This window comes from Berghia stephanieae, chromosome 6, assembly GCF_034508935.2.
Source record: "Berghia stephanieae isolate SIO BIC M18660-M18661 chromosome 6, UCSD_Bste_1.3, whole genome shotgun sequence".
Taxonomy (NCBI): Eukaryota; Metazoa; Mollusca; class Gastropoda; order Nudibranchia; family Aeolidiidae; genus Berghia; species Berghia stephanieae.
Window position 1 is genome coordinate 32,451,341 of NC_088365.1, and position 26,343 is coordinate 32,477,683.

Below are 26,343 nucleotides of genomic sequence, written 5' to 3' on the forward strand. Positions count from 1 at the left end.
AATATATCGTAAATTGTAAATTACATGTGTTTAATTTTTTTCTCCAATTTTTATGAATAATTAAAACTTATATGAATACTTGATACTGATAACAATAAATTCACAATATTTAATTAGACTTTGTGATAATACTAACAAGAAGAAAAGATCATTAGATATCTCATTATATATATATAATTTTTTCAGAAACCTGGTAGATGACTGGCTTGAGCATTACCGCATTACAGTTGGGCTGAAGTCTCCAAGCTTGAACCAGGTTCAAGAGACGCCTCGAACCTCGAGACTAGGGGCCTACTCAGCCAAACTGACAGGTGACAGGGAAGCCAGAAGAAGTACTCTGGGTCTGGCCCTGCCCGAGTCTGTCATTGACACTGCTAGAGTACCTTCAGCACCTTCAAGTAAATGAAAAAAACATTAAAATCTGCCTTTATCTGGTATTATGTTAAGACTGACCAAATGCTATGAAATTGGATATATTCTGAATCATGATGTTTGAAATAGAATGATAAACTTTTTGTTGGAAAGAAAAAAATTAATTATTGGTTTCATTGATCACTGCCTTTAAAATAATATTTGACAACCCAAACTAATGATTGATTCAAGTGAATTAAAGGCATTGTATTTAACAAAATCTTTACAAGAGCCATCTTTTACTCATCTTCTTTTTTTATTCATCAGGAACAACTTTCAATAAACAGAGACTGGAAAGTGCTGGGTCAGAGACTAACGTAACTAATTCCTCCCCAATTGTCAAGTTTGATCATCATGTTGATGGATTTGAGGTTGACTACGATGGAGATGAAGTGGATGAAGGAAGGGCTTTCAACTCAGAATATAGCGACAAATTGTCTCGCCTGTCTGCGTAAGATTTAAAAACTATTGTTATGAATTTTCACTGTTTATCTGCTTAGACTAAGGGGAGTATAACAAAAACAAAAGAATTCGGCCAATTTTGAGCTATGTATCTATTTGTATATATTATCTTTACTAGCTTAATGCAGGCATTTAATAAAAAATGGAAGTGCTTTCAACCAGTAAATATACAATGCAAAGTCATATATATTGAGACTTTTATTTCTTCATTGATCCACTGACCAGCGATTTAAGTAGATCTTTCTTTCTTATCTTAACATCGAATGTTTATCATTCTCTCTTGTTTGATAGTTAATTCACCTCTGCTTGTTACACTGTTTTCTGTGATTTTCACATTTTATATATAGACCGATGTGTTATTGGCTATAGATGGCTCACATGGCATTTCACAACAAATTGGTCATATACATGTATGTGGTCTATAGAATTTCAGGCTTCTGATTCTAAATCTTCAATGTGTAATGCCAAGTGACAACTCAAGTCATAGATTTGATATTGGTGATGATAAATAATGACAATAACGATTAGATAATAATGTTAATGATAATATGTTGATGTTATATTGAAAAAAAAAATGATAATGAAATGCATAAAAATAAATAATATTATAACAATAATGGAACACTTAATAGAAAGGGTAAAAAATCAGATCAAGCTGAGTTTTGAAATAGGGTAATTTAAACTTCAAATATGTCCGCATTGTCATTGGACTACCAGCCCACTGAAAATTTTCAACTGTATCATTCTATCGAGTTTTTCAATTCTCATTAAACTGCTTCCTTTTTGGTGGAAGCCACCCTTCAATGGCTTATTGAAAGGTAAACACGTTTAAAATGCATGCCTTTTGTCGGTTCTTCAGCAGAAGAATGAAAATAAAATTCCTTCCAGTCATTGACTTTTGAAAGCATTGACAATATAGAAAAAAAGATGATTCGTCACAATGAGAAAATAAAATTGTTGTCTATATATCAGTTTGCATGTTAGGAAATGAAATACGGCAGGTGGCCTATATATCCACCTACCCCCCCCCCCCTCCAACTCCAACTCCCCTTATATGTATTTGCATTCAAAACAAAGAATACAGCTATGTCCTCAATTGAGATTTTATATATATGAGTACATTCATTCCTTTCTCAGGTCAAGTTTTAGGAGTAAGTCTGCTAGCAGTCGTACGAGGACTGTTTCCCGCCAACCTACAGCAGTTTCTTTGCCAGAACGGGAATGTCTCTCAGGAAATCTCAATCTCTGTCCCATGGCTTTGAGAATGCAGGTATGTCATCGTTTTATGGGGGTGTTAGGGCTAAGCCTTTAGCTACGGGACATAAATCCTTTCAAGCCTTCAGTTATTGCATTAAGTTCATGGCTAAAATTTCAAGTCTTTTAAACTAAGACACCAATAGCTTCCATGCAAATGTGGCTTTAATGCTCTTTTGGTGAAAATGCTAAGCTGTGACAAAAACTGAACCCTGCCTGTGAGGGTTGTCAGGGTTATAATATATATATATATATATATATATATATATATATATATATATATATATATATATATATATATATATATATATATATATATATATATATGTATGTGTTTGTGTGAGCTTTCTCAATAATGATGATCTGTAATTCGTTCATTTAAAACGTTGATATTGACACGGCAGATATAAACACAATACAAACTACAACTTGTAATGTTGGCGTGTTTGCTTGGGTAAACCATTGACTATACATAACATATTTAAAATGTTGTTGCAAAAACTATTCTTAGTTACTTGATTTATCAAATTAGTTTTTGTTTATGTTGACGAATTCCTTCACCCTTCCTTCATATATTATATTATATAGCAGGAAAGGAATTGTTAATTTTCAGTAATGGAATGATAAATTAATTGCACATTACTATATCAACTAATGATTTGCTAATGTTCTGAGTTGTTACAAGTTTGTTTGGTCAGCCGGAGGCATTTAAATTCTGTCAATGCAAGTCAGTCAATTATTTTATTGGCTACGTTTCTTAAAATTTAAACCAATTGTCTGAAACGAACAAATCACAATGAATGTGAAAGCATATCAAGAAGATTGATTTTATTACAAGTTTTAGAATAATTTTGAGCAATATATAACATCACCTATTTTTAAATGCGTTTTTTGTGCTATTTCTTTTTAAAACAGAATAATGTTTATTGGTTTATTTCACAGAAACCAAGGTGACATATATGTTATGTAGACACATTCACTTGCATTAATTACACATTTACAGATCTCTAAATGCATGCTTTCTCTTTGACACAAGCTAATTCCAATAGTGATAGAAATGTGCATCACGAAATCTACATCCTTAACTCTTCATACAAATATGTGTGTATAAAGTGATTATTAAACATCTTACCAATTGCAACACTTTTATTGTATTATTTTTGTTTTTACAGATGTTGTCAGATGAGAGGCCTCAATGTAAATGCAGTCGCCATGCTATACCCTATCTAACAGATGTAGAATTCACCCGTTATATCAAGGACTATTGTCCCAGAAATCAGCTACAGATTATCGTTGTTGTTTCTTCCTTGTAAGTCATAGAACTGGAATACTTGAACTGTATAAAAAAGTTACAAACTGCCTTTTTAAAAACATTTTGGCTAAGAAGCCTTTAATTTATATATCAATACACGGAGACGACACTAAACGTCAAAAAAAGTCTTAAACTTGGGATGATACGTATAAAAAATGTATGTTCAGCTGTGTCTCTTTGTCGTTAGATACTGTTCTTATGGCTAAATAGCATACATACCTAATATATGCTCTCTCTTTTGATATTAAATGCGGATTGCAATGTACAAATTCAAACTCCAGACTGTTTACTCATGCCCAATACTAACGAAAGAGTGAAAATGGAAAGGCTTCATTCTGTTTTGTTCCCATACGAAGCCTTTCCATTTCCACTCTTTTGTTAGTATTTTATGACCACCGGCTTCAGGCAGCCCTTACCGTTTTCTACTTACTCGTGCCCAGTACTATCACCTCCTCTCATTCTGTTATATTAAAAACAAAACCTTTTCACTTTCACGATTTTAGTAGATTGTGCAGTGTAAGCTTTAAACTGAATTTCCACTGAAGTTGTTGACATCATCAGAACGCTAATATTAATAATTAAAAAGGGACCACTACAAGTGGTAACTTTCATTGAGTCAACTTCTGGAACACTGCACTATTAATGTTAATTTGTTGGACAATATGTTAGACAATGTAGGTCAAGATTTAAGGAGAAAAAGTATGAGGCTGTATTTGTTTTATAATCACCATCAAAGTCGTTTCTGTATATTATTTCAGATATCCGAACACAGTTCATTCTGAAGGTGTTCTCAATCAAATATATGAAAATCAGAACAAGAACAGAACACGTCCATGTGTGCAGAGTCGTTCTGATGTTTTCCGCATATTGAAATATGATATCAACACAGCTGGAGAAGGTTCAAACCACACACAACCTTTACTTCTCACAAGACATAATATTGTTCCTGGAATGTTTTTGGTAAGAATTTGTTTTTTTCAATAAATTGTATTTTGGCTGTTGTATATTATGTTAAGATGTAAAGTATACTTTACACCAATTTGTTTTATGAACTTTATCATTGAGTTCCTTAAAACATTTAAGCTTTGATTATTGTTTTTTATAAAGTCTCATTTTTATGTGTACTCAGTTTTAGTGTTTCAAATCATTTAATGCCACGTTTACTATTATTGAATTTTACTAGTTTACCTAATCATTCCTTTGTGATACTTACAGTACGGGGCAGTTCAAAATATAGAAGAAAGCATATGAAGAAGATGTAATTTTTTTGGCAGTGAAACTTTTAATTGGACGTCCACGATTCGTTCGAAATATATGTTGTTTTTACACCAAAAGCGTTTTTAAAATTTAAAGAATTACAATCCTTTCCATGTTTACCTTTTTTTTCGAAATTGAACTTGAACTTTGTTAATGATTATTGACTTCGATCAATCTCTCTACTTAAATACTGTTACCATAACAATTTATTTATTTGCTTTCCATTCAGATTTATGCTGATGGCAAGTTGTTATTCTGTGATCACATTTTTAATGGCTATGGTAACACCAAGACAGATTTCCGAAAACAAGTGATGAAATCAAGACTTGATTACATTCACGGATTCTCTTTACCACAAGATTTTAGATTTAGGTGAGCATTGAAAACAGATAGAAATAATATTTATAACGACTAACCATTCCATAACAATATGTTTATTTCTATTTCGCCTTCCCGCTGGATAGCTCAAGTCTCATTACATGAATAAATATATAATCAAACAAGATTATTTAACTTGTAGGCAAAAAATAACGAATAACAAATTTCATTATACACCAATATCTACACACATTACAGGCAATAACACATATTCACACCCAAGCATACACACACGGACACATATGATGCAGTACATAAAATGCTCTTTGAACACACATTTTCATTCTTCTGCTGAAGAACTGACACATCTGTGAAAACTAGCCACGTTTCTTGCAAGTTGAACTTCCATTGGCAGGTTTGTTGTTACATTTGGTTTACAGATTATGGGCTTTTTTTACAGAAAGTAGATTTGGTGTATTTCTATCAATTGAGTATCATCAATACAACAAAGTGTTTTAACTATTCTTTTATCTGTAGCGTTACTTCAATTCTCATTCCAGAGTTAATGATCTGGCAAATTTTAATAACAGCTTTGCAACCCACTAAAGACCTGGTTTAATGGCCAATCATCAATTATAGAATAATGTTTTTGAGATTGGTTCCTTGTGTTTGCAGATTTACTTATTGCCATGAATGGCTCAAGACAGTTCCTGTCATCTTGTATGAATTGTCAAGATATGCCTTAACAATAACTTAGCAATGTATTACAACGAACCAGGACATCCGATGTGCAAGAAGCACATATGTTTGGCATTTTGAATATGATCTCAATGTAAACCAGTCTGTGCTTTGCAATTTTCTTCCCCATTGCCCTATTTACTGATACTAATGCAGAATGTATGCATAATGCTGTTCACTCGTCTCATATTGCTCACTCTGCCTTTCAAATTAACAGTTTTTTTAATGGAAAAAAAAACAAGCAATACAAATTATAACAAACAGAAAAAAAGGAGGAAAAAACCCCTTCAGAAAACAACTAAAACAAAAGTCAAAGAAAAGTTCTTGTGTTGTGAAAAAAAAAATACAAATGTCTCCACCAGAATTCTAATCTTTGACTTTATTTTTTTATTCAGAGGCAAGTGCCATAACAATTTTGCGATTAGGTCCCTCCGATGGCATCTTCAGTTTCACCCTTTTTATTTCCTGTTTTGACTGAAAATGATATTCTTGCTATTCCGTACAGCCCATCAAGAGGATTACTTGGTCACCGAGCCCCCTGGGGAGGTGAGATTGGAGGTACTGGAGTAGACAGTTTTGGAAGTCCCGGTACTGCCTTGGCACGAACTCTCACTGACCTTGGGCAGCCAGATGGTCTGACAGAATCTCAAGCAGAAAATATCAGGTAAAGACTGTGAAAATTTCAATTTTATTATTACTTTAGTTTTTTGGGGTTTTTTTGCAGTGGCAATTATATGGCATTTCAACTGCACTGTGATGATTTTACACACAATGAGATTTTGGATTTGCTCCAGATGCTGTGTCATCATTAGAATGGCTCTTGTATTTTGTTGTGGAAACATATTTTTATATTATGTGCACTCATTACTATCTGTATTTCAGGCTTTTCCATCCCATATAGCCATTTTCCAAATAAAATAATTTGTCACAAATCATATATATTTATAATGACTTTCCATATAATCTGTGCTGTATCTGATTCTCTGCCTTAGTCATTTATATACCTAGAACTTCTCCTTCCAATTAACTAAGTAGTTACTTCTTTTTAAATAATTTATATTCTATGACTCATTTGAAAAGACTATGTTTAGCACCGTGCTCAAAAGTGTTTTTGGACACTAGTGATTTTTTTTCTTTTCTTTCCTTCATTTTGTTTGTTTGTTTGCTTTTTTTCATCTTTTAAAAAAAATAACTTAACAGTACCTGGGTTATGTAAGACAAGTAAATATCAATTACTGAGTATGAGATATTTTTTTCCTGAATACAGGAATAATATAATAACCAGTTGTCCAGTTTTGTTCATGGTAAAGTAATCTTTGTAAATACACACCTAACTGTAGTAGCCCTTTACACTTTGACTGTTCTCTAAGGTGGCTTTGAGTATAAAAATATTGTAATTGAAATTGGTCTCAAATACCGGAACAACATCCATTTCCATCATCTCACATTTATCTGAAGTCTCTAATGTCTAATTCATTGCCCTCATTATTGATAAAGAGAAGATTCTAAATATCCTCATCATTTACTCTCGTTAATTAAAATGGAGCATAAATTCATCTTCATAAAATTGTGGGTATGAAGAGTTTATCGGAATATGTAATACTGATACTCTCTACGCTAGGAAGGATAATAAAAACCATGGATCAGCAACAACAACAAAATAATAATAATGATTTTTAAAAAATATTTTTATAAATAAGAAGAGTTTGCAAAACGCCCGAAAAAAATCCATCTCTAATGGATGGAGAGTTACTTGCGGTTATTATAATTTGTTGTCAAAATGTGACAGTCTGATGCAAAGTAATATTTTTTTTTCTCCATGTACAAGGCAGGCTACTTAATCTGTACATTTTATGAAACAATCTTGCTGTTAACAACTTATTGAATTTATAATAATCTTTGATAATGTTGGTATTTTGTGAATGATAAATAAAATAATTCAATATAGCTAAGATATAGCGACTTTCCACGATTTCACGACGCCCATTTCACACGGCAGAGTTTCACAAATTTTGCTAACAGCTCCAATGAAACAAACTTTCCATTTCACATAGGACAAGTTGTCTATTACTGACACTCTTAAGATATCCATCACTGCCCATAGTCAGGTATTCATTCACACCTACACTGAGTGAGGTGATTTGTGTAAAGGACCTTTACCATTAACATAACAATGGGGCCAGAATTTCATAATCATTGTCTACTGATCATGTTCAATGTCATTTGGCATGTCTCCTTATCATGTACTATTTTTTATGATGCTTCGTTGTTAATTATAGTGCAATTATAATGATTATCTGAACAGATCTGCGTGTCAAAATTTAGGAGACATTCTAAATATGCAACAAACCGAAGAAAAGAAAAGGTAATTGGATTATTGATGGTGATTGGCAGCTAAAAATAACAAACATCATATCTTAGCAGGTTAATAAATAGTATTAGACATGCTTACTTTACTATGGTCTAAAAGGTACTGCACCATTTTATTATAGTGTGAATCTAGCAGCTTCAATATCAAATTTATATCAAATTGCCTCAATCTTGTATTATGCCTTGGCAAAACTAAACACTAAAAATTTTAAGTAAGCTAGAGTTTGAACCGGTTTCTGTAGATTTAAACAGGCAGTAACCATTGCTTATGACCATTGAATGTGGTGCTAGTCTATAACAAAGTACTTTGTGCGAGATCTGACAGATTAGAAGGACTCAACCTGTAATTAAAACCGCTCTTTAAACTTGTGATGCGAGTGTTCTCTCTACTTATTGAGCTTTTTGGACCACCTAAAAATGTTTTTTTTATTTAAGCCTGTATCATCGATGATTGCAATTTATTAATTTGAGAGACAAAAACTCTTTTATTTTGATGTTTAGTCTGCCCAGACATAGTACTAGACTTAGGCAGGGCTAACAAAGGTGTTAATGCACATGGTTTGGGGCCAAGATTCCTGCAGAACATTGAGCAAGGGTACTTCATCGCCTTAAATCTTAACGCTTATATTTATCTATGAAATATTAACACTAATGACGGTAGAAAGTGCTGTTGAAAAAATATGGTATTTTAATGATAAAAAGAGAAATTCAATTGAGATAGCTCAGATTGATATGGATTATGCCAGTCGCTTGCCTTGTCGAAAATAAAACGTAAAGGAAGCTTCTATTTATTTACGATACCTTGTTTTATTAAGGTCTATTTATTTTGGTTACACAACCTGACCATAAGAAGGTGCCCTAATGAATTCTTTGTCAGAATTCTAGATATAGTGATGTCATGATTATCAATCCAAAATGCCACTGTTTTCATAATGCATACTGTTGCATATTTTAACTTATAAAAAAAAATCACAGATTTTTTGCTTGTTGGTTTTGTTTTGTTTTTTGTTGGTTTTTTGTTTAATTTGGGGGGGGGGGTGTTTATTTTCATTTTATTTTTTTTGATTATTTTTTGGGTGAAGGAAGGGGGGGGGGTGTGTTTTTTTAAGGCTTGACAAAATAAATAACTTTTTATTTTTCAAATGCTGACTTTGGACTCGCATCCTCCATAGCAAAATACCTCTCTTTTTATCAATTTACTTTAAGAGCTTACAGGTTTTTTTAGTTGTTCTACAAAAACAACGTTTTTAAAACCTCTTTTATAGTCATTTTGCTTTTTATCTCTGCTGAGTGTAACTCTGATTTCAAAACGTTTTGATCTGTTCATCTTTACTCAGATTGAAATTATTTCACAGCTTGCCAGTTTACAATGATAGCTAATTTATGGCAGTTTGTCATCAACATTATTATATTCTGGAGATGGAGAAAAATCTAATTTTAGCTACACTTTACATTTTCAATTGTATTCTAATCTAACATCATATCTTATTGTTTTTACCAGGAGGCCAGTAATTATGATAAGGCTCTTCAATATCACCGCTCTCTCTCTCTCTCTCTCTCTCTCTCTCTCTCTCTCTCTCTCTCTGATATGTCTGTGTTCTGTGTGTGTGTGTCCCTCTCCCCCACCTCTCTCTTCTCTCTCTCTCTCTCTCTCTCTCTCTCTCTCTCTCTCTCTCTCTCTCTCTCTCTCTATCTATCTATCTATCTATCTATCCCTCAATCTATGTCTCTCTCTCTCTCTCTCTCTCTCCCTCTCTCTCTCTCTCTCTCTCTCTCTCTCTCTCTCTCTCTCTCTCTGTCATGGTGAAAGTCATTAGGCATGCGTTTAAAAACTAAACAAGTAAGCCCTCTGACAAAGGAGTAATGACATTTTTACAATCAATATCAAGAGAAACAGATAACAATTGTAAAGGAATCTTTAGTTGTTCTTTCTCTCTACAATCTGTGTGTGAGAGAAAAAAGAAAAAGCCTAGACTGCGCTGATGCTAGAAACTGTGTAATCAAAATTTTATGATTGGTAATGTCTTTGAATTCATTACTGATTATTGTTATTGCGCTTTCACTTTATCCGTGTTATTTTATTATTTTGTTTTGGCTTTTTATTTTTGGTCTAGTTTTAGGTGCCTATTTTATTATTTAAAATAATTTAAAATTCTGACATTGCCCGTCGAATGTGGTATTCAAAAAGCATCTTAAGACTTTCCTCTCTTCCAAAAGCACAGTGAATACTCCCTTGTGATATTATTATTATTATTATTATTATTATTATTATTATTATTATTATTATTGTTATTATTATTATCATCATCATCATCTATCATCTCATCATATCATCATCTATATCATCACTAATATGATTATTATTATTAATTATTTATTATTATTATTATTATATTATTATTATATTATTATTATTATTATTATTATTATTATTATTTATTATCATCAATAATGTTATTATTATTATTATTATTATTATTATTATTATTATTATTATTATTATTATTATTATTATTATTATTATCATCAATAATGTTATTATTATTATTATTATTATTATTATTATTATTATTATTATTATTATTATTATGATGATGATTATTATTATTATTTTATTGTTGTTATTATCACAATCATCATCATCATCATCATCATCATTATCATCACCATCATCATCATCATCATCATGTTCATCGTCGTCATCATCATCATCATCATCATCATCATCATCATCATCATCATCATCATCATCATCATCATCATCATCACCATCATCCTCATCATCATCATCATATTCATCATCATCATCATCATCATCATCATCATCATCATCATCATCATCATCATCATTATCATCACCATTATTATTATTATTATTATTATTATCATTATTATTATTATTATTATTATTATTATTATTATTATTATTATTATTATTATTATTATTATTTATTATTATTATTATTATCATTAAAGAGTGAAGGTGTAAAAAAGGGATTTTAAAGTCAGAACATTCCAAAATATCTAATTTCAAATTTGAAAAAAAAAAGCTACTTTATTCAATACTCTCAACAAAGCATAAAAATGTTATCTCAATTTCGGATCTATTATCAAAGATCTAACTTCTGGGCAGCTCATAAATTCCGACACATCCGTTTTGGTGGTAGGTCACATTTACTTATATGCAAATTATTAACATTGATGATTTTGATATGTACTTGTGCTTCGGTCTTCTTTACGGAAAAGAAAGAAAGATGCTGCTATTCCTTAGCTGAACTAGAGGCCGATATGAGTTGCTTTGCTCCTGAGCTGAGTGCTCTACCAACTGAGCCCTTTAGGACCTCTTACATATAGAGTGCCGCGTACACTAGAAAAAAAAATCCAAAGAAATGAAATCAGAATTTTTTGATTAAATGCGAGTTCTCGTGCTTTCTTTTGCAACTGGATACAAAAAAAATTATCGACATTTTCTGGTGTTTTTTTTTCTTTTTTTGATGTCTGATAGCTCAATTGGCTCTCTGTCAAATCTACAGGGATTTGGTAGATGGGTCTAATCTTGATCTCATAAAGAGTATTCTGCGATAAACACAAGTCTTATGATACAATTCATAAACTCCAATCATGAATTGTAGCGAGCGCACCGTGACAGCTGGTGGCTGTAATGTTTAAAATATTTTGTCTTTCAAAATTTATCTATGTAGCTGTGAAAAATATATGTAAAGAAAAGTTAATGGGCATCTATATAAGAGGGGTGGATGGAAATTAATTTAGAGATGTTGACACAATAACCTAGAGGAAAGAATTCCGTAGCCATTCAGATTCAGAACATACAGTACGACATTGATATATTATTTGTATTTCCATTGATTCTATTCATGTTGTCTCGAAATGTTAGAAGTAAACGTTTTCCTAATTTAAAAAGTCTTATGATCTATTGTTGGCGAATTTGGTATTTTATAGATCAAGACATCGGGCACTCTATTTTAATGATTTGAAGAAAATTACGCTTCCCATTTTGATTCACATTATACACTTAAGCTGGTAATTTCACTTACTTTTCTTACTGAATTTTAACAACTTGCTACGTTGGATTCTTTTGCTTTTATGTAGAATAAGATATTTTATAACTAGTATAAGATAATAGATTTATTTTCAGCGAGGGATACTAAATGAAAAAGTTTGATTTCTCTCTATATTCTATATATACAATATCTCTATATATATACGTTTTTATTTTCCCTACATTTAGGTTGATTTACCATTTCAATGTTAGGATTTATTCAAATTGTACATAACTAGCATAAAATGGTACTAATCAATATATTGATTTTTTTTTTTAAAATCTTCATCTACATATGATATTTATGAGAATTGATGTCCCAATTGTGAAAAAACATTATTATATTAACAGTTTTTCATGTAGGGCTACTTTGGTTGTGTTGTCGATGTTATTGCGATTTCTTGAAATGGTTTCGTTACAAAATGAGACATGTTTCTATATATTCTTTAAATAAATTTGTTCTTTATGCGAAGTTGCATACAGGCTCTATTTATAGTAACTCATAATTTTAATTTATAGATGAACGTAACACAACACTTTATAAATTCAAACCGTTCCAAACTTGCCCTCTATTTGCTTCCTAATTGTTGTTATCATTAATACATATATAATATGCCCTCTTGGAATTTTTTAAAAAAATGTATGAGTATAGACTATCAGATATTGAAGCAAATTTTAATTTCTAATTTTTTTTCCGCACCATTGCAATATATACTTTCTGGTGTTGGAATATTATCAAGAATTATCCTTTTCATTGTCATAGTATCACATCCGTGAAATTAATTATTGTCTATAATGAACACAAATCAAGCGTTCAATAAAATTTTTGAAAGAAAAGAAGAAAAACAACTGATTTTATAATATTTACATTTAATGCTGTCATTTTCACAATTATATATATATATATAGTCTATATATCTTTTTGAACTTTAGTTTTGTAAATTCTTCAGTGTTTGTTTATCTTCATTGTAATGATAACGACATTGGAATTAAGTTGTTCATAAAAAGAATCTTTATTACATGATGATAAAGTTAAGATTTTATTGAACTAGTTAACACTCTCCTTTTCAAAGGTATAAATTACAAATTAAATATGTCAGGTCTTATTCTCAAAAATCGGATCTCACCGATGTTTGATAACTCTTGTGTTCTACTCCAGCTCCAGGATACCAGAGTTACCTCCCATATTCTTCTCCTCTCACAAGGTAGTCACACAGTTTTGCCCTTGCTGTGCCCTTGAGTCTCCAATTTTACTTTGCACCCATAAATATTGCTACACATTTTATCTATATCTATATATGTATTGGTTTTACTTTGATTTTTGGTTTGGCTCAAATTTTAATAACACGCTAAACTTGGTGAATTCTTTTTTCTAAAAATAAATCCTGATTGATGAAGCAGTACTAAAGACCTAATGTCAAGAACCCAATTGCCGTTTGGTAATGGCTTAATCATGCACGAGTTATTGTATTATATCTTATCATGCATGAGATTTCAACATACCTATATACATTCCATAAATTGGCCTCCTAACGCCCAGTCAATTTTAACAATATAAACACACAGTGAAACCATTTCTGAACATTATGTCTCAGTTCCGCATTGTTGATACTCCTTTTGATACCATTTTATATTTGAAAAACAAGATTAACATTCTCCGAATTCAAAATGTAAACTCACTACCGTAGCATTGCTCGCCTTCACAGAAAACAGGATTAATTTGCTTTGTTTTCTTCAAAGTGTCAGCTTTATATGGACCAAGCATAAGTTTCACACTGGCTCTTTTATTTCTCTGACACCCTTCATTTTCCTTTCTTTATTCAATTACTATTTATAATTTATTGTTTAATATAAAGGTCTGAAGGCTTAAATTTTTTGTTTTAAATTCTTTTCCTCATGCATTTACTTTTGTTTTCAGTTTAGTACAGCTCCAATGTCTTTCATAGTAAGTAGAATATTGGTAGAATTTTATGACATTTTCTATTCTCTTTTTTGTTTTCTCTGAGACAGAAATGTTCTTTTTTTTTTTTATCTAACAATGATTTACTATTTCTTAGTTTGTATCATTTACTTCATTGAAGCAACGTCTGAGGGATAATGCTTTTTTCTCTCTCAGCATTTAAAATGACATCACTATCAGGGTTTAATATTTTATCCGTCTCATACTGTTTTTATTATGATATTTAAAAGTGTAGTGGATAACAGTTATCTCAGTTATTAATATCCTTTTGCAACACCATCCAATGCGTTTTGCCAGGATTCTTACGTCGACTGTACTTGCTATTGTCGAACGGAAGTAGTAGATTTTATCGCAAGTTGATAGTTTTCCTTCGTCCTTACTACAAATATATTATATTTAAGCTGTTTTCAAGAAGAAAAAAAGGAATTACAAGTTCTAAATCAAAGGGGCAACATAATTCTTCTGTTTTGAATCATCTAATTACGAATACAAACGGGCAGTCATGAATTTAAATCGTTGCTTTATTATAATAACTATATAAACTAGTGAATTGATATTCAGTAAAATTGGAACACAAATCAATATATATCAAGATATTATTGCAATTTTTTGAAGTGCTTATTTCTCACTGCCATTTCTGTGATTTATGTCTCATGCGAATACAAAATAACCAATCATTCTTTTTTTCAGCACACGAGTGCGCCTTTAATAATCTGTTATCACTTCATTTTCTATTTCTTTTCAATTCTGTGATGTGTTCAGAATTCTGTTTTAATGCAGTGGATTTTCACAATTCACAATGTATCTTAATATTTTTTCAGCAGCTTCTCATAATATTTCAATATTGTCACTACTAATATTTTAAACCTCACTCGATATTGAATTCTGGACTGCTTAATTTATCGTGTGAATATTAAAGCTAAATATGTCATGCCATTTTCTGCACCTAATAATATAAGACATTGTAAACGAGTAAATATTCAAGAGCTCATTATTCAGGATTATTATTAATAATATAAAATGAAATGGAAGCTTTAATTTAATCAACGAAGATAAGATTCATTCTCATTCGTCTTAAAGTGGTCCATTCATCGTGTTTTATTGGTAAAGGGGAAATCCGAAACGTCCACAGTATCTGCTTTCGTTGATTAAATTGCAGTTTCCAATTCATTTCCTATTGTTAGTTATAATTTCTTCGAGTATCAAGCAGGAACATTTTCATTATCCAGGATTATTATTATTCACCACAGGTAACTGATGATTTTTTATGCTAATTTTTTCTTTATATTTTCACTGTTGTTGTTTTGTTGTTTTGTTGTTCTTGTTGTTCTCATTACTATTGTTCTTCTTTTTTTAAGCAAATCATGCCAGAATACACAACAATAAACTTGAACACACCGACTATTAGTGACATAGTAGGGGTTCTAAGATAGACGAATCACATCTCCTATTTATTGTCTCCCTTCTTGTTCTTCATTGACGTTTATAATTTAAAAGGAATGGAAACAGCTGATCATGAGATTGCTGATTCGAGTCTCTGTGGATACATGGAGATTTCTTATCGAACGTCCGAATTTTAATTGTTCACGGCCTTTAATAAAAGTATGAACCAGATATTTTGATTGATTCCTTTTAGTTAAACCACACTGCACTACAATGGTGATTTTTTTGAAATGATAAAACACAACAGACGATACCCTAATTGAAAACAATATAATAAGGATTGATAATCAAAATATCATCATGCCTAACTTCTGACACGGAAATCACCAACTATTATTTAGTAAAAATCCTCTGGTAATACAAAGGCAGTAATAAGCACAATTAGGCAACTTTTCCTTCGACGAATATCAAGCAACTGACAGGGTCTATTTTCTTATAGCAAAGGGATTTTTAATCCAAAGTGCTGACTGATGGGTAAAGAAAAAAAAATATTTTGTATATTGAAATGGACTTAAAAGTTCAACTTCAAAATACAGCAAATATTGATGTAAAATATATATTTCACATCAAACAGTTAAATGAAGATGCTTATATTTTTATATGTAGCTAAATTATCATGAAAAGATTGAACGTAAACTGGAAGAAGAAGTCAGTAACACGCCAGGCAGGTTTTAGAAAAAACAGAGGGACAAGAGACCACATATTCAATTTGCGTCAAATTATTCAGAAGCATCGAGAAGTAAATTCTGGCCTCCACACTTGTTTTATAGACTATTCGAAAGCTTTTGATTGTGTTAATCATGAGAAACTATGGGAAACTCTCCTGGAGATGAACTTTGATCCTAGAATAAGAAACCTGATAAGATCCCTCTATGAGAACCAACAATCAGCGGTACAACTAGAAAGCGGAACAACAGAATGGTTCAAAGTCACAAAAGGAGTAAGACAGGGATGTATTCTATCACCCCATTTGTTCAGCATTTACACTGAAGGTATAATGCGAGATGTGGAAAACGATGTCAGAAGTAATTACAACGAACCTAAAATGCAAGGTCTACCCATAAAAGATCTGAGGTACGCAGACGACACTGCACTATTGTCCACAACACCGGGGGGACTAGAGAATCTAATAACATCTGTAAAGGAACACAGCGAGACCAAAGGCCTTAAGCTGAATATAAAGAAGACCAAAATCATGAATACTGACAAGTGCAAAACAGATACCATCACCATCATAAAAATCAATGGAGAAGAAATAGAAAGAGTAAAGAATTTTGAATATCTTGGAGCCAGGATTGAGTACAACGGGAAAATCGGCCCCAGAGATCAGGAGGAGACTAGCAATGGCAAGATCAAAGCTAGAAAAGATTAATAATATCTGGAAAGGGCAGTGCATTCAAACAAAAATCAAAATCCTCAAAAGTGTTGTTTTCCCAACTGCAACATATGGATGCGAAGCGTGGACTATCAGCAAAGCAGAGAGCACAAAGATCACAGCTTTTGAAATGGCATGCTACAGAAAAATACTCAGAATATCATGGACTGAAAAACAAACAAACAAAGAAGTCCTGAGAAGGATCGGAATAAAATCACCAATTCTTCTTCAAACTGTAAAGAAATTGAAACTGAACTATTTTGGCCAATAGGCTCGCCACGAATCATTAGAAAAGCACATTCTGCAGACAAGGGTAAACGGCAAGAGAGGAAGAGGTAGACCAACAAGAAGCTGGGAACAAGATATATGTGAATGGCTGGGAATGACAACAACTCAAGCAAGTAGACTGGCGGGAAAACGTAATCTGTTTCGCAAGAAAGTTCGTGAAGCAACGTCCTACGCAGGATCAGCTGACTAGAAGAAGAAGAAGCTAAATGGAGAGAGAGAGAGAGAGAGAGAGAGAGAGAGAGAGAGAGAGAGAGAGAGGGGGGGGGGAGGAGAGGAGAGAGAGAAGAACGTATCTCTAAAACTTTCTGGGGGTCTCGCTCAAAAGGTCCCAATAGCTCAGAGGGTTCCGACAATTGATACGAGCACTCGCTTCACACGCCAAGAGTCCAAGATCGGTCTCCGATATTGTCGAGAATTTTGTCCGACCCCCATACCCACCAATTAGTGATTGGGTAGCTGGGTCACTTAGATCTGTTGGAAAGTACTTTGAGATAGACCAGCGTCTTACCCAAAAGAGTATCAAGCAATTGCTAATGTCCGTTTCACGCTATAGAAACCGGGATTAACTTTTGATCATATGTAGGTCTAATGGGTTTGAAAGACTACATAAGCACTTTATAGAGCAAACTCAGAGATCCCAACTATTACAAAAATTACGAATTTATTACGGGAAGATGGTGTCACAAAAAAACACACACAAAAAAAAAAACAAAACAAAACAATCAAACAAACAAACAAACAAACCGATAATCTTCGAAATTTACGTTTTCTTTCGCGCCACCATCGTCCTTGTATAAATACGAGGTTAAGAGTATTATACAGTGTTATGACACTCTGAACGGGTATTCAGTTTTACTCAGGAAACGGGGACTACGGTAGATATTTTTTTTGGACATTACACATTTTCTGCTCCCAAATTACACAGTTGTGATTCATAAGGTTGGCACGTCTGCAAACAATTCTTTTGTTGTATTATCGTTCTTATATAACCACTACTGCCTGAAGCCAGGGAGTCATTTCGAGTAGGGTAATGTATATAAAGTCACTTGCCTAAAGTCGAGACTTTTGCGGTCATTTTCACCAAATTGGCCATTGATCATGCTGAACATTGCTTGACTTTGTTACAACGAAATGCCAGTATGACCATTCCCAATGTTTTAAGTTAATTGTAGAAGGCGGTAGCTTAAGAGGAAAGCCTTGATTAATGTAAAATTTACGCTAGGTTGGGGGGGGGGGGGGGGGGGGGGTATATTGTCAGTGAGTTTATTAATGTTACATATTGATAAAAAAAAATGAAATTTGATTTGACTACCACTGACCTACAAAATGATTATTTTATGTATACATTTACTATAACTTAATGCAATTCTTCCATTTCTCCACTTTTTTCCTTTGAGATTTATTTTATCTTTTTTTTAAAACGCACATTGGCTCTTTCTTTCTTTAATAACACTTTTAGATTTCGGTCTACTATTATTAAGCTAGTGAGCGTCTGATCTCCTCGACTTATTACCAGATTGTGTATGTGGATCACATATGAAACATGCCAACCAGTACTTGGGAAATGCTGGGTTAAATTTGGATTATATCTTCATTCAGAGACAGATTTCTTCATCAAAATGCTTGAGGAATATTTGTGAAAATGATATTAATTTACTCAGAAGTTGATATAGATATGACTGTATTGAATTATACGGCATCAATGAAAAAGAAAAAAGAATAATTGTAAAAAAAAAAATAATACATAATAATATTATATCAAGAGGATAGACATCTTGACTTTCGGGTTAATTCTTATATTTGAAATTGGAGGTTTTAAAATATAATATATCGATTTTTTTTTTGTATTTTACCTGTGGCAAGTTTGATTGCTGTAGAAACCCGTATATCATCAAGTGTGCAATGTATTCATTTATTTATTTATTAGCTTGGTGTATTAAATTTGTGTAGTTAACGTAAATTGTTTTAGTGTTACCGCGAAAATAAAGATCATATTTCTCTGTTTCGAACAAGTAGAATATGAATTTAATGTTTTGTAACAGGGTTGTTCATGCATGCTACTATGGATAAAGTTGTTGTTTTTTTTAAGAGATGTTTTACATCCATATACAATGCAAGGTTCACGTCAGACCAACCAATTGAAAACTATGACAGACTTTTCTTCAATTCCAAATGGTTATGTGTATTATTAGATTTGTTTTTCAACACCTCCTTGCAAAATTTCACAGTAAAAATAATCCAAAGCAGACTTGGACTGAAGAAATGACTGACGACAATCTTGTTTTCTATCAAAAGAAGAAATGCCAGTTAAAATTTAGATAAGAATTGGTGCAGAATTTAATTTTTAATTGGAGTAGCATGCGAATATGTAAATTGACATTGACACAATGTCTCCTTTGATGTATGTACCGAATCCAATTTTCAGCTTGAATTGGTTATCAGAGTAACAAGAAATGTTTCGTGTGTACATTATTGATTTTATTTCCCTTAGGTAAAAATGCCCCTGTTTATTTGGCAGGAAGCAAATAAAGGTGTATTTTAAATAATAGAACATATATCAAGATAAGGGTTGCTTAGGTCAAAAGTCCATTGAATAACCTATGGCAGAAAATAAGTTCCTTTTAAAACATTCTTTGATATAATCATACCATTTCAAGGACAACAGCGTGGAGGAATCAAAAACATTAGCATGCAACATAAAACTAACTTGGGTGTGCTTTTATTGAGGGAATTAAAATCTCAGTTCCTCTAAAAAATATTTTTTAAAATATTTTTTTTCTAATTATGACAAATTTCACTTGAATTTTAATTGTCTGCGTCTGATATACCCCTATAATTTATAATGTATTAAATTGGGACTGTATGTCACATATGACAGACATAGAGAACCACTTTCTTAAGTTTGCCTAGCAACATGGGATCGTCATCTTGCAAAAAATAGTCAAAATCTTTAAAATCTGCATAGAAAGTCTGCCAGATTTGTCACTAACTGCAAGTGAAGGTCACCAGGATGTATCAGACATGCCTTCGAAACAAAACAAAACTAACTAAATTTGTAGTGTCAGACCCTTGGGACTTGTAAAAAAGCCATTCCGGCCTATTTCACAAAACGTAATAAAATTCACCACAGAAGTAGCCATCACATCCAAATTTACAGTCTTACACACAAAGACATTGTATTTGTTAGTGACTGAGACTATTTTTCCCCAAGAAAAAAAAACTGAACGGAACAACTTGTTGCCAATGTCACAACTCCCTTTATGAGAAGTCAATTTCAGAACATGCTCTTTTAATTCTTTTTTGAAAATGCAGTCACGGGCACTCATGTGCCTTTTGCATCTAAACTGTTCAAATTAACAATATATATTTTACCAAGCTAGATACTGTTGCTGTTTTTATTTATTCATTTTTGCTTTTTATTCCCTCTCGTTTACAGAAGCCTCGACCTGGCAAAGGTTCTAAGTATGAGTCTCTCCGTCTCAGCCTTACCACAGCACCCAGCAAGCAGCAGAACCAATACGGCCTCGGGGGCACCCAACATGCGTCACAGCTCCGACAGCAAGCCAATGCAACTGCAGGCTTTCCTCGCTCCAAAGTCAACCTCAAAAGCATCAGCTTAAGGAACAACAAAATCAGTTTGTTCTAAAACTTCAAAGATGTATACAATAGCTGACTGTTGACAAGACGTCTTTTGTCCCCATTACTTTCACTCAAAAATCTCGAAAAACATCGTTCCCTATGCGGTTTTATTTTTATATGAATAAATCCCCGCTGATATCTTTAGATCATCAATAAATCTATTTTCTGATGTTCTTTCCGTAGACTGTGAATTGTCAATCGCACTGATTTAATGTCTTTTTTAAAGGTGAGGCAGAGGGATTATAAATTGATTTGATGTGAACAAAAAAAATTATGAAATTATAGACGTTTACGTCATCATTTGAAAAGTTATACTAGACGTCTATAATACGTTTTACGTTTTTTGTACTTCTTTAAAATGTTAATAATTTGCACAAACCTATGTTTCTTCGTCTTTTGTGAAATGAATCTGAACTTTTAAAATGTAAATCCTCAAATTGGCAGTTTGTGAAGAGCTGCATCATGATTCGTGTTAAACGAAGACACATCTGAAATGAATGGCTCATGCCAGATTGTGTTTATTAATGCAAATCTTTATTCGCTGTATGCAAAGAAATATATTAGAAGTATTCTCCAATCATCCAATCTATTACCATTTAAATGAAAAACTCTCAATTTCGATTTTATGACCACAACAATATTTCTAATAGTAACCCTTTACAGATGAGGTTCAATTTGAGTCGAACCTGACACCATATCCTTACTATTGTTCCTACGAGAAATAAAGCAGCAATGCTCCTCTTGCTCTCTCAGTGAAAAAAAAACACACGTTGGTATGCAGCCACAATCAAATAACTACTAATGACAAGCAGGACGTGGTATTGTCAAGGCCAGAGTGGGAGATGAGAACAATTCGGTAAAAAGTGTCCAATACGATTGGTTGGCGAAGTACCTATAGTCTGATCAGGCAATTTGTTTAAGATTTTGACTTTAAATTAAAATTATAGAAAGGTTGCCCTGCTCAAAAGTTCATGGTCATTGCTACGTTCAGACGGCGTGAGATTGATATTATATTTTTGTCTGTATTTTTTACAACCAGAGAGATGATGAGTGATTTTTGCACCTTAAAGCAAACGATAATAAGTGATTAACATTAAGAGTTTGTGTAATTCGTTATTTAATTTATTTTCCTTCAGCCATAATTGTTACTAGGATTATGTGGATTTGTATGGAAGAATATAGAGTAGCTTTTTTATAAAATGTGTAGCATGATAATTATTATATTATGAACTCTCCTGAAAAATATGTTGATGTTTGTTATGGAGCAATTCTGTTATTATTGATCAATTAAATTAAGTGGATGAGTGTATATTTCATATGCGTGTATTAATCTTTGTGTGTGTGTGTGTGTGTGTGTGTGTGTGTTTGTGCACGCGGGCGTACGTTTGTTTCTTTTTATTGTGTGAGTGTGATTATTCATTAAAACAAAGCAACTTGATCTGTTGTTTCCGAACTTGATAATGAACAGTACTAACAAAAGCAAACCCTATTATATTGCTAAACAACAAAACATTTGATTGATTGAGTTGAAGTGGAACTGGGTGTTGATGTTAATTTTGAAACTTTTGGTAAGAATGCAGCGATTGGTCTGGTCTTCATATGACATGAAAGTGACGTAAATACAGTAAAACTAATCAAACAGTAAATTCTTAAATTTCAAAAGCATAGGTAATTCCTACTTAAATGAATGATGACGACGTATTGCTATGATATGCACCAATGATTTTGCCAAATTAATAGGTGGTTTCTAATTTAAAAACGTTGTCAAGGGAACGAGTTTCGTATCTTAAATGAAGGTAGAATTTCTCAGGATCTGAGCATTATTTTCCATAATTTGATTTCCTGCCTATTAAAAATCTCTTTTCACCTTTTTGTAAGGCTATCATCGTAAAAAATGATTACGTTTGGTTTTTCAACCAGGTTTTTACAGCAAATTTACTTATTTGTCTTCTTCCTCGCAGTGGCTTCTTTCATTCGACTAATCAGATGGAATTTTTTATAGAGTCAAATCAGGTAAATATGGTTGCTATGGGAGCAATTCCCAGCCTATCGAAGCGATTGTCTTCCTTGTAAATGCATGCGGTTTGGCATAGCAAATTCAATTTGCTTCCAAATGTGTAATGTCTAAATATGGGCTTCTTCGAGTTTATACCAGTTTCTATGTTTTGGGAATCTTTGTGTCCTATACATCTTAATTTTGTTCGTGTTTTAGTGAGGTTGGACCTCCTCTTCACGTGAGCAATTAATTTACAGTCAAACCACTTTCAAAACTTTTAAAAGCCAAAACTTGTTATTTGTATTTGTATACATTTTAAAGTATACTATGATTATATGCTGGTGTTTCCATTAGCAAAATAAAATATTTTTGTAAAGCTTATTGTTTTTAACGGACTCCTAAACATATTAACCTAGAACGGTAATTCCACTTGGTGTTTTTTTTATATTTGTCTGGGCTTTAAAAATCGTGAACGTTTAGTGGGAGTGTCATAGTAGTCATATTGTAATAAATTGGCGATTTTTCATTGTCGATTTACAATAATATGTCATATTTGAAACTCGAAATAAAAGCAATTTAAAACAAAACAAAACAAATGAAGAAATAGAAAGAAAAAAAACGAAACGAAACGACCAAAAAAATTAATCAAAATTGAAAAAGCAACTTAAAAAAAAATCTAACAAGAAAAAACTAAATCAAAACTTAAACTCGTTTAAGTGGGAATGGTAGACTCCATAGTTTTACATCACGTTAGTATGAGAATGAGATTAAATTTAGAATGTCACTGTGATATGTGTATATAAACCCTTTACTCATATGTGACACTGTGTTAGTCGACTGTTCATATTTTTGTAGAATGTTTTATTTATCTTTGTTGATTGCTCCGATTGTGGCCTGTTTATAATGCCAATTTATACATTTGTAGGAACTAATTCACCCTATTTTTTGTAAACAATTTATTTATACATATAAAGTGAAATCAACACTTACTATATTTTGTAAATATTTTGATAGCAATACTATATGATTTTTTATTATTTTATTGTGTCTTCTCTTTTGAGGGACAAAAGTTACTGCTGATTTTATGGAGAAAGAGATGAAATACTATTTTGTGTCTTGGTTGTTTACGTATTAATATTTCATATGCCAAAATGATATAACCTAATTTCATACCACACAGCCAAAAAAAATTGCCTTTTGCTTTACTATAACGACTAGTCAAGTAAATTGAACTAAATGCAAGGTTATCTGACCTTTGGGGACTTTCGAGAATATTTCAAAATGAATGAATTCAACAGCTTCAATAATTATAACAATGTAAAAACATCTTATCATCAATTATTCCAATAAAAGCAATTCAACCATTAGCTCTGCTATGATTTTCCGTGTACCGTACTAGTTACGCTCTCATTTGTTTTAAAGTTGGAAGAACATGGACCTATGTTTCTTGTCACGTGTTCTGCTCTCTATTGAAGCTGGTTTCCTTTATTGTTCAATTCGTTTCTGATTGCAATGACATAGTGTTTGAACTAGCCGTAAATGCATTGAAAAATCATTGACCCAGGCCTCAGTAGGGACATTGCTTTACTTTTAAGAAATTAATTTCTTAGTAAGATCCTGTGGTTTAAAATTATTTTCCTTTTATATTTCTATCTATATTATATATATATATATATATATATATATATATATATATATATATATATATATATATATATATATATATATATAAGGATCAAGAAATAGGGACGCAAATATCAACAACGAACTATGGTTTTATCAACAGCTGAAGAGGTGCGCCCAGCAAATACCATGTGAGTGTCCTTATTTATTTTACATGCTCTAATTAATTATATCGATCGAGCACTCTAGTATCTACAAGTACCCACCAACACTGATATATATATATATATATATATATATATATATATATATATATATATATATATATATATATATATATATATATATATACACATAATTTAATAGAGTTACTTCATTTGGAAAAATCTACTTTTTGAAAATACAAATCAGTCTTTCCAATATTAATGAAAATAGATTCTTTAAACATCAATTAACATTATTGTACAAATTGTTGGTTATAACTTTGAAATATAATTATTGATTGACAAAGAAACGATTGCCATTACGTATTTATTAATTCTTTATTATTTATTGACAATATGCTTAATTAAATATGTGACCTTGAGTTCCAATTTGGTGTTATGAGATGAAGAAAATGTATATGAATTTTGATTTTAAATTTTAGAAATTCGAAATTTCATATTTGTGTATACTGTATCATTTATATTTTTTCAGTTTATGAAACTGTTTGTTTTTGTTGATATGTAATTGTGTAATTAAAGTTCCAAATGTATACCAAGATTTATACTTTAAACCACATATTCAATGTCCAGCATCTAGTTCACTTGGACGTAATACCAATTTGAAGCGATAGGTCACATATAATGTGGGCAAGTCGTGTCTCATGAGTGATTTCGCCTTTTTATCACCATCGTAATGTCTTCTATGTCATACATGTAAATGTCGGAAGGGGTGGGGGGGGGGGGTAAGAGGGAGAGAGAGAGAGGGGGGAGATAGATAGAGAGAGAGAGAGAGAGAGAGAGAGAGAGAGAGAGAGAGAGAGAGAGAGAGAGAGAGAGAGAGAGGGTATTATATAAAAAAAATATAAAAACCAAACAAACCAATAATAGTAATAAACACCAATTTATCCTCCCCAAACTGAAATTATCGATGTTTTTCCTTTAAGCACGACCTTCCTCCTATCCTCATCCTATTTTATAGCATCGTTTTTGTTATTGCAAACTAGAGATGACTATTTATACTGTCTCAACAAGTTATCCCAGTCTTGATTATAATTTTGTTTGATATAAAAATGAAGCGCTTTCATGTTACATATTTACACCAATAAACATGGATATGAATTATCAAACATTTTCTATAATAATTTTCTTGAAAGTGTTATTATTATTATTATTATTATTATTATTATTATTATTATTATTATTATCATTATTATTATTATTATTATTATTATTATTATTATTATTATTATTATTATTACTATTATTATATAATGAATTTATGTAGCGCCTAGTTGCAATCAAAATTACTCACTTGCGCTACATACAATTGACAAGTTAAAAACAACATTGGTATGTGATACAATTATAATAAAATAAATACTAGGAGTCTAAATTAAGCGGATTTTCACTATTTTTGCTTCAATACTGATGGAGTTCCACAATCGGGTTGGGGGGGGGGGGGCATGATGGTCAAACGATTTCTCTTGAAAAAGCTAAAGATTTTGAGGGTTCGGAGATTTAAATTAGCGGATATTAATTTTCGACTATGTTCATAAAGGTGGATAAGTTCTTGAAGGTAAACAGGAACACAATTGTTTTTTTTTTGTTGTTTTTTTTTTTTTTGTGGGTAAAAA

At 31.9% G+C, this 26,343-nt stretch overlaps 1 protein-coding gene across 7 annotated transcripts in view; it reads left to right on the plus strand.

Moving 5' to 3' along the window:
* The window catches only part of LOC144974888 (uncharacterized), a 50,890-nt gene extending 29,925 nt beyond the window's left edge, over positions 1 to 20,965 (plus strand). Inside the window, exons 16-26 of one of the 7 annotated variants that reach the window (XM_078918344.1) lie at positions 187 to 398; positions 679 to 862; positions 2,011 to 2,143; positions 3,300 to 3,436; positions 4,198 to 4,399; positions 4,926 to 5,068; positions 6,258 to 6,416; positions 8,058 to 8,117; positions 13,342 to 13,387; positions 14,101 to 14,127; positions 20,685 to 20,965. In XM_078918344.1, the coding sequence (XP_078774470.1) occupies positions 187 to 398; positions 679 to 862; positions 2,011 to 2,143; positions 3,300 to 3,436; positions 4,198 to 4,399; positions 4,926 to 5,068; positions 6,258 to 6,416; positions 8,058 to 8,117; positions 13,342 to 13,387; positions 14,101 to 14,127; positions 20,685 to 20,894 (1,513 nt within the window). In that variant the 3' untranslated portion in view covers positions 20,895 to 20,965. The remainder of the gene's footprint in view (positions 1 to 186; positions 399 to 678; positions 863 to 2,010; positions 2,144 to 3,299; positions 3,437 to 4,197; positions 4,400 to 4,925; positions 5,069 to 6,257; positions 6,417 to 8,057; positions 8,118 to 13,341; positions 13,388 to 14,100; positions 14,128 to 20,684) is intronic. The other 6 variants (XM_078918345.1, XM_078918346.1, XM_078918347.1 and 3 more) reach the window with 6 other exon arrangements.
* The last annotated feature ends 5,378 nt before the right edge of the window (positions 20,966 to 26,343 follow it).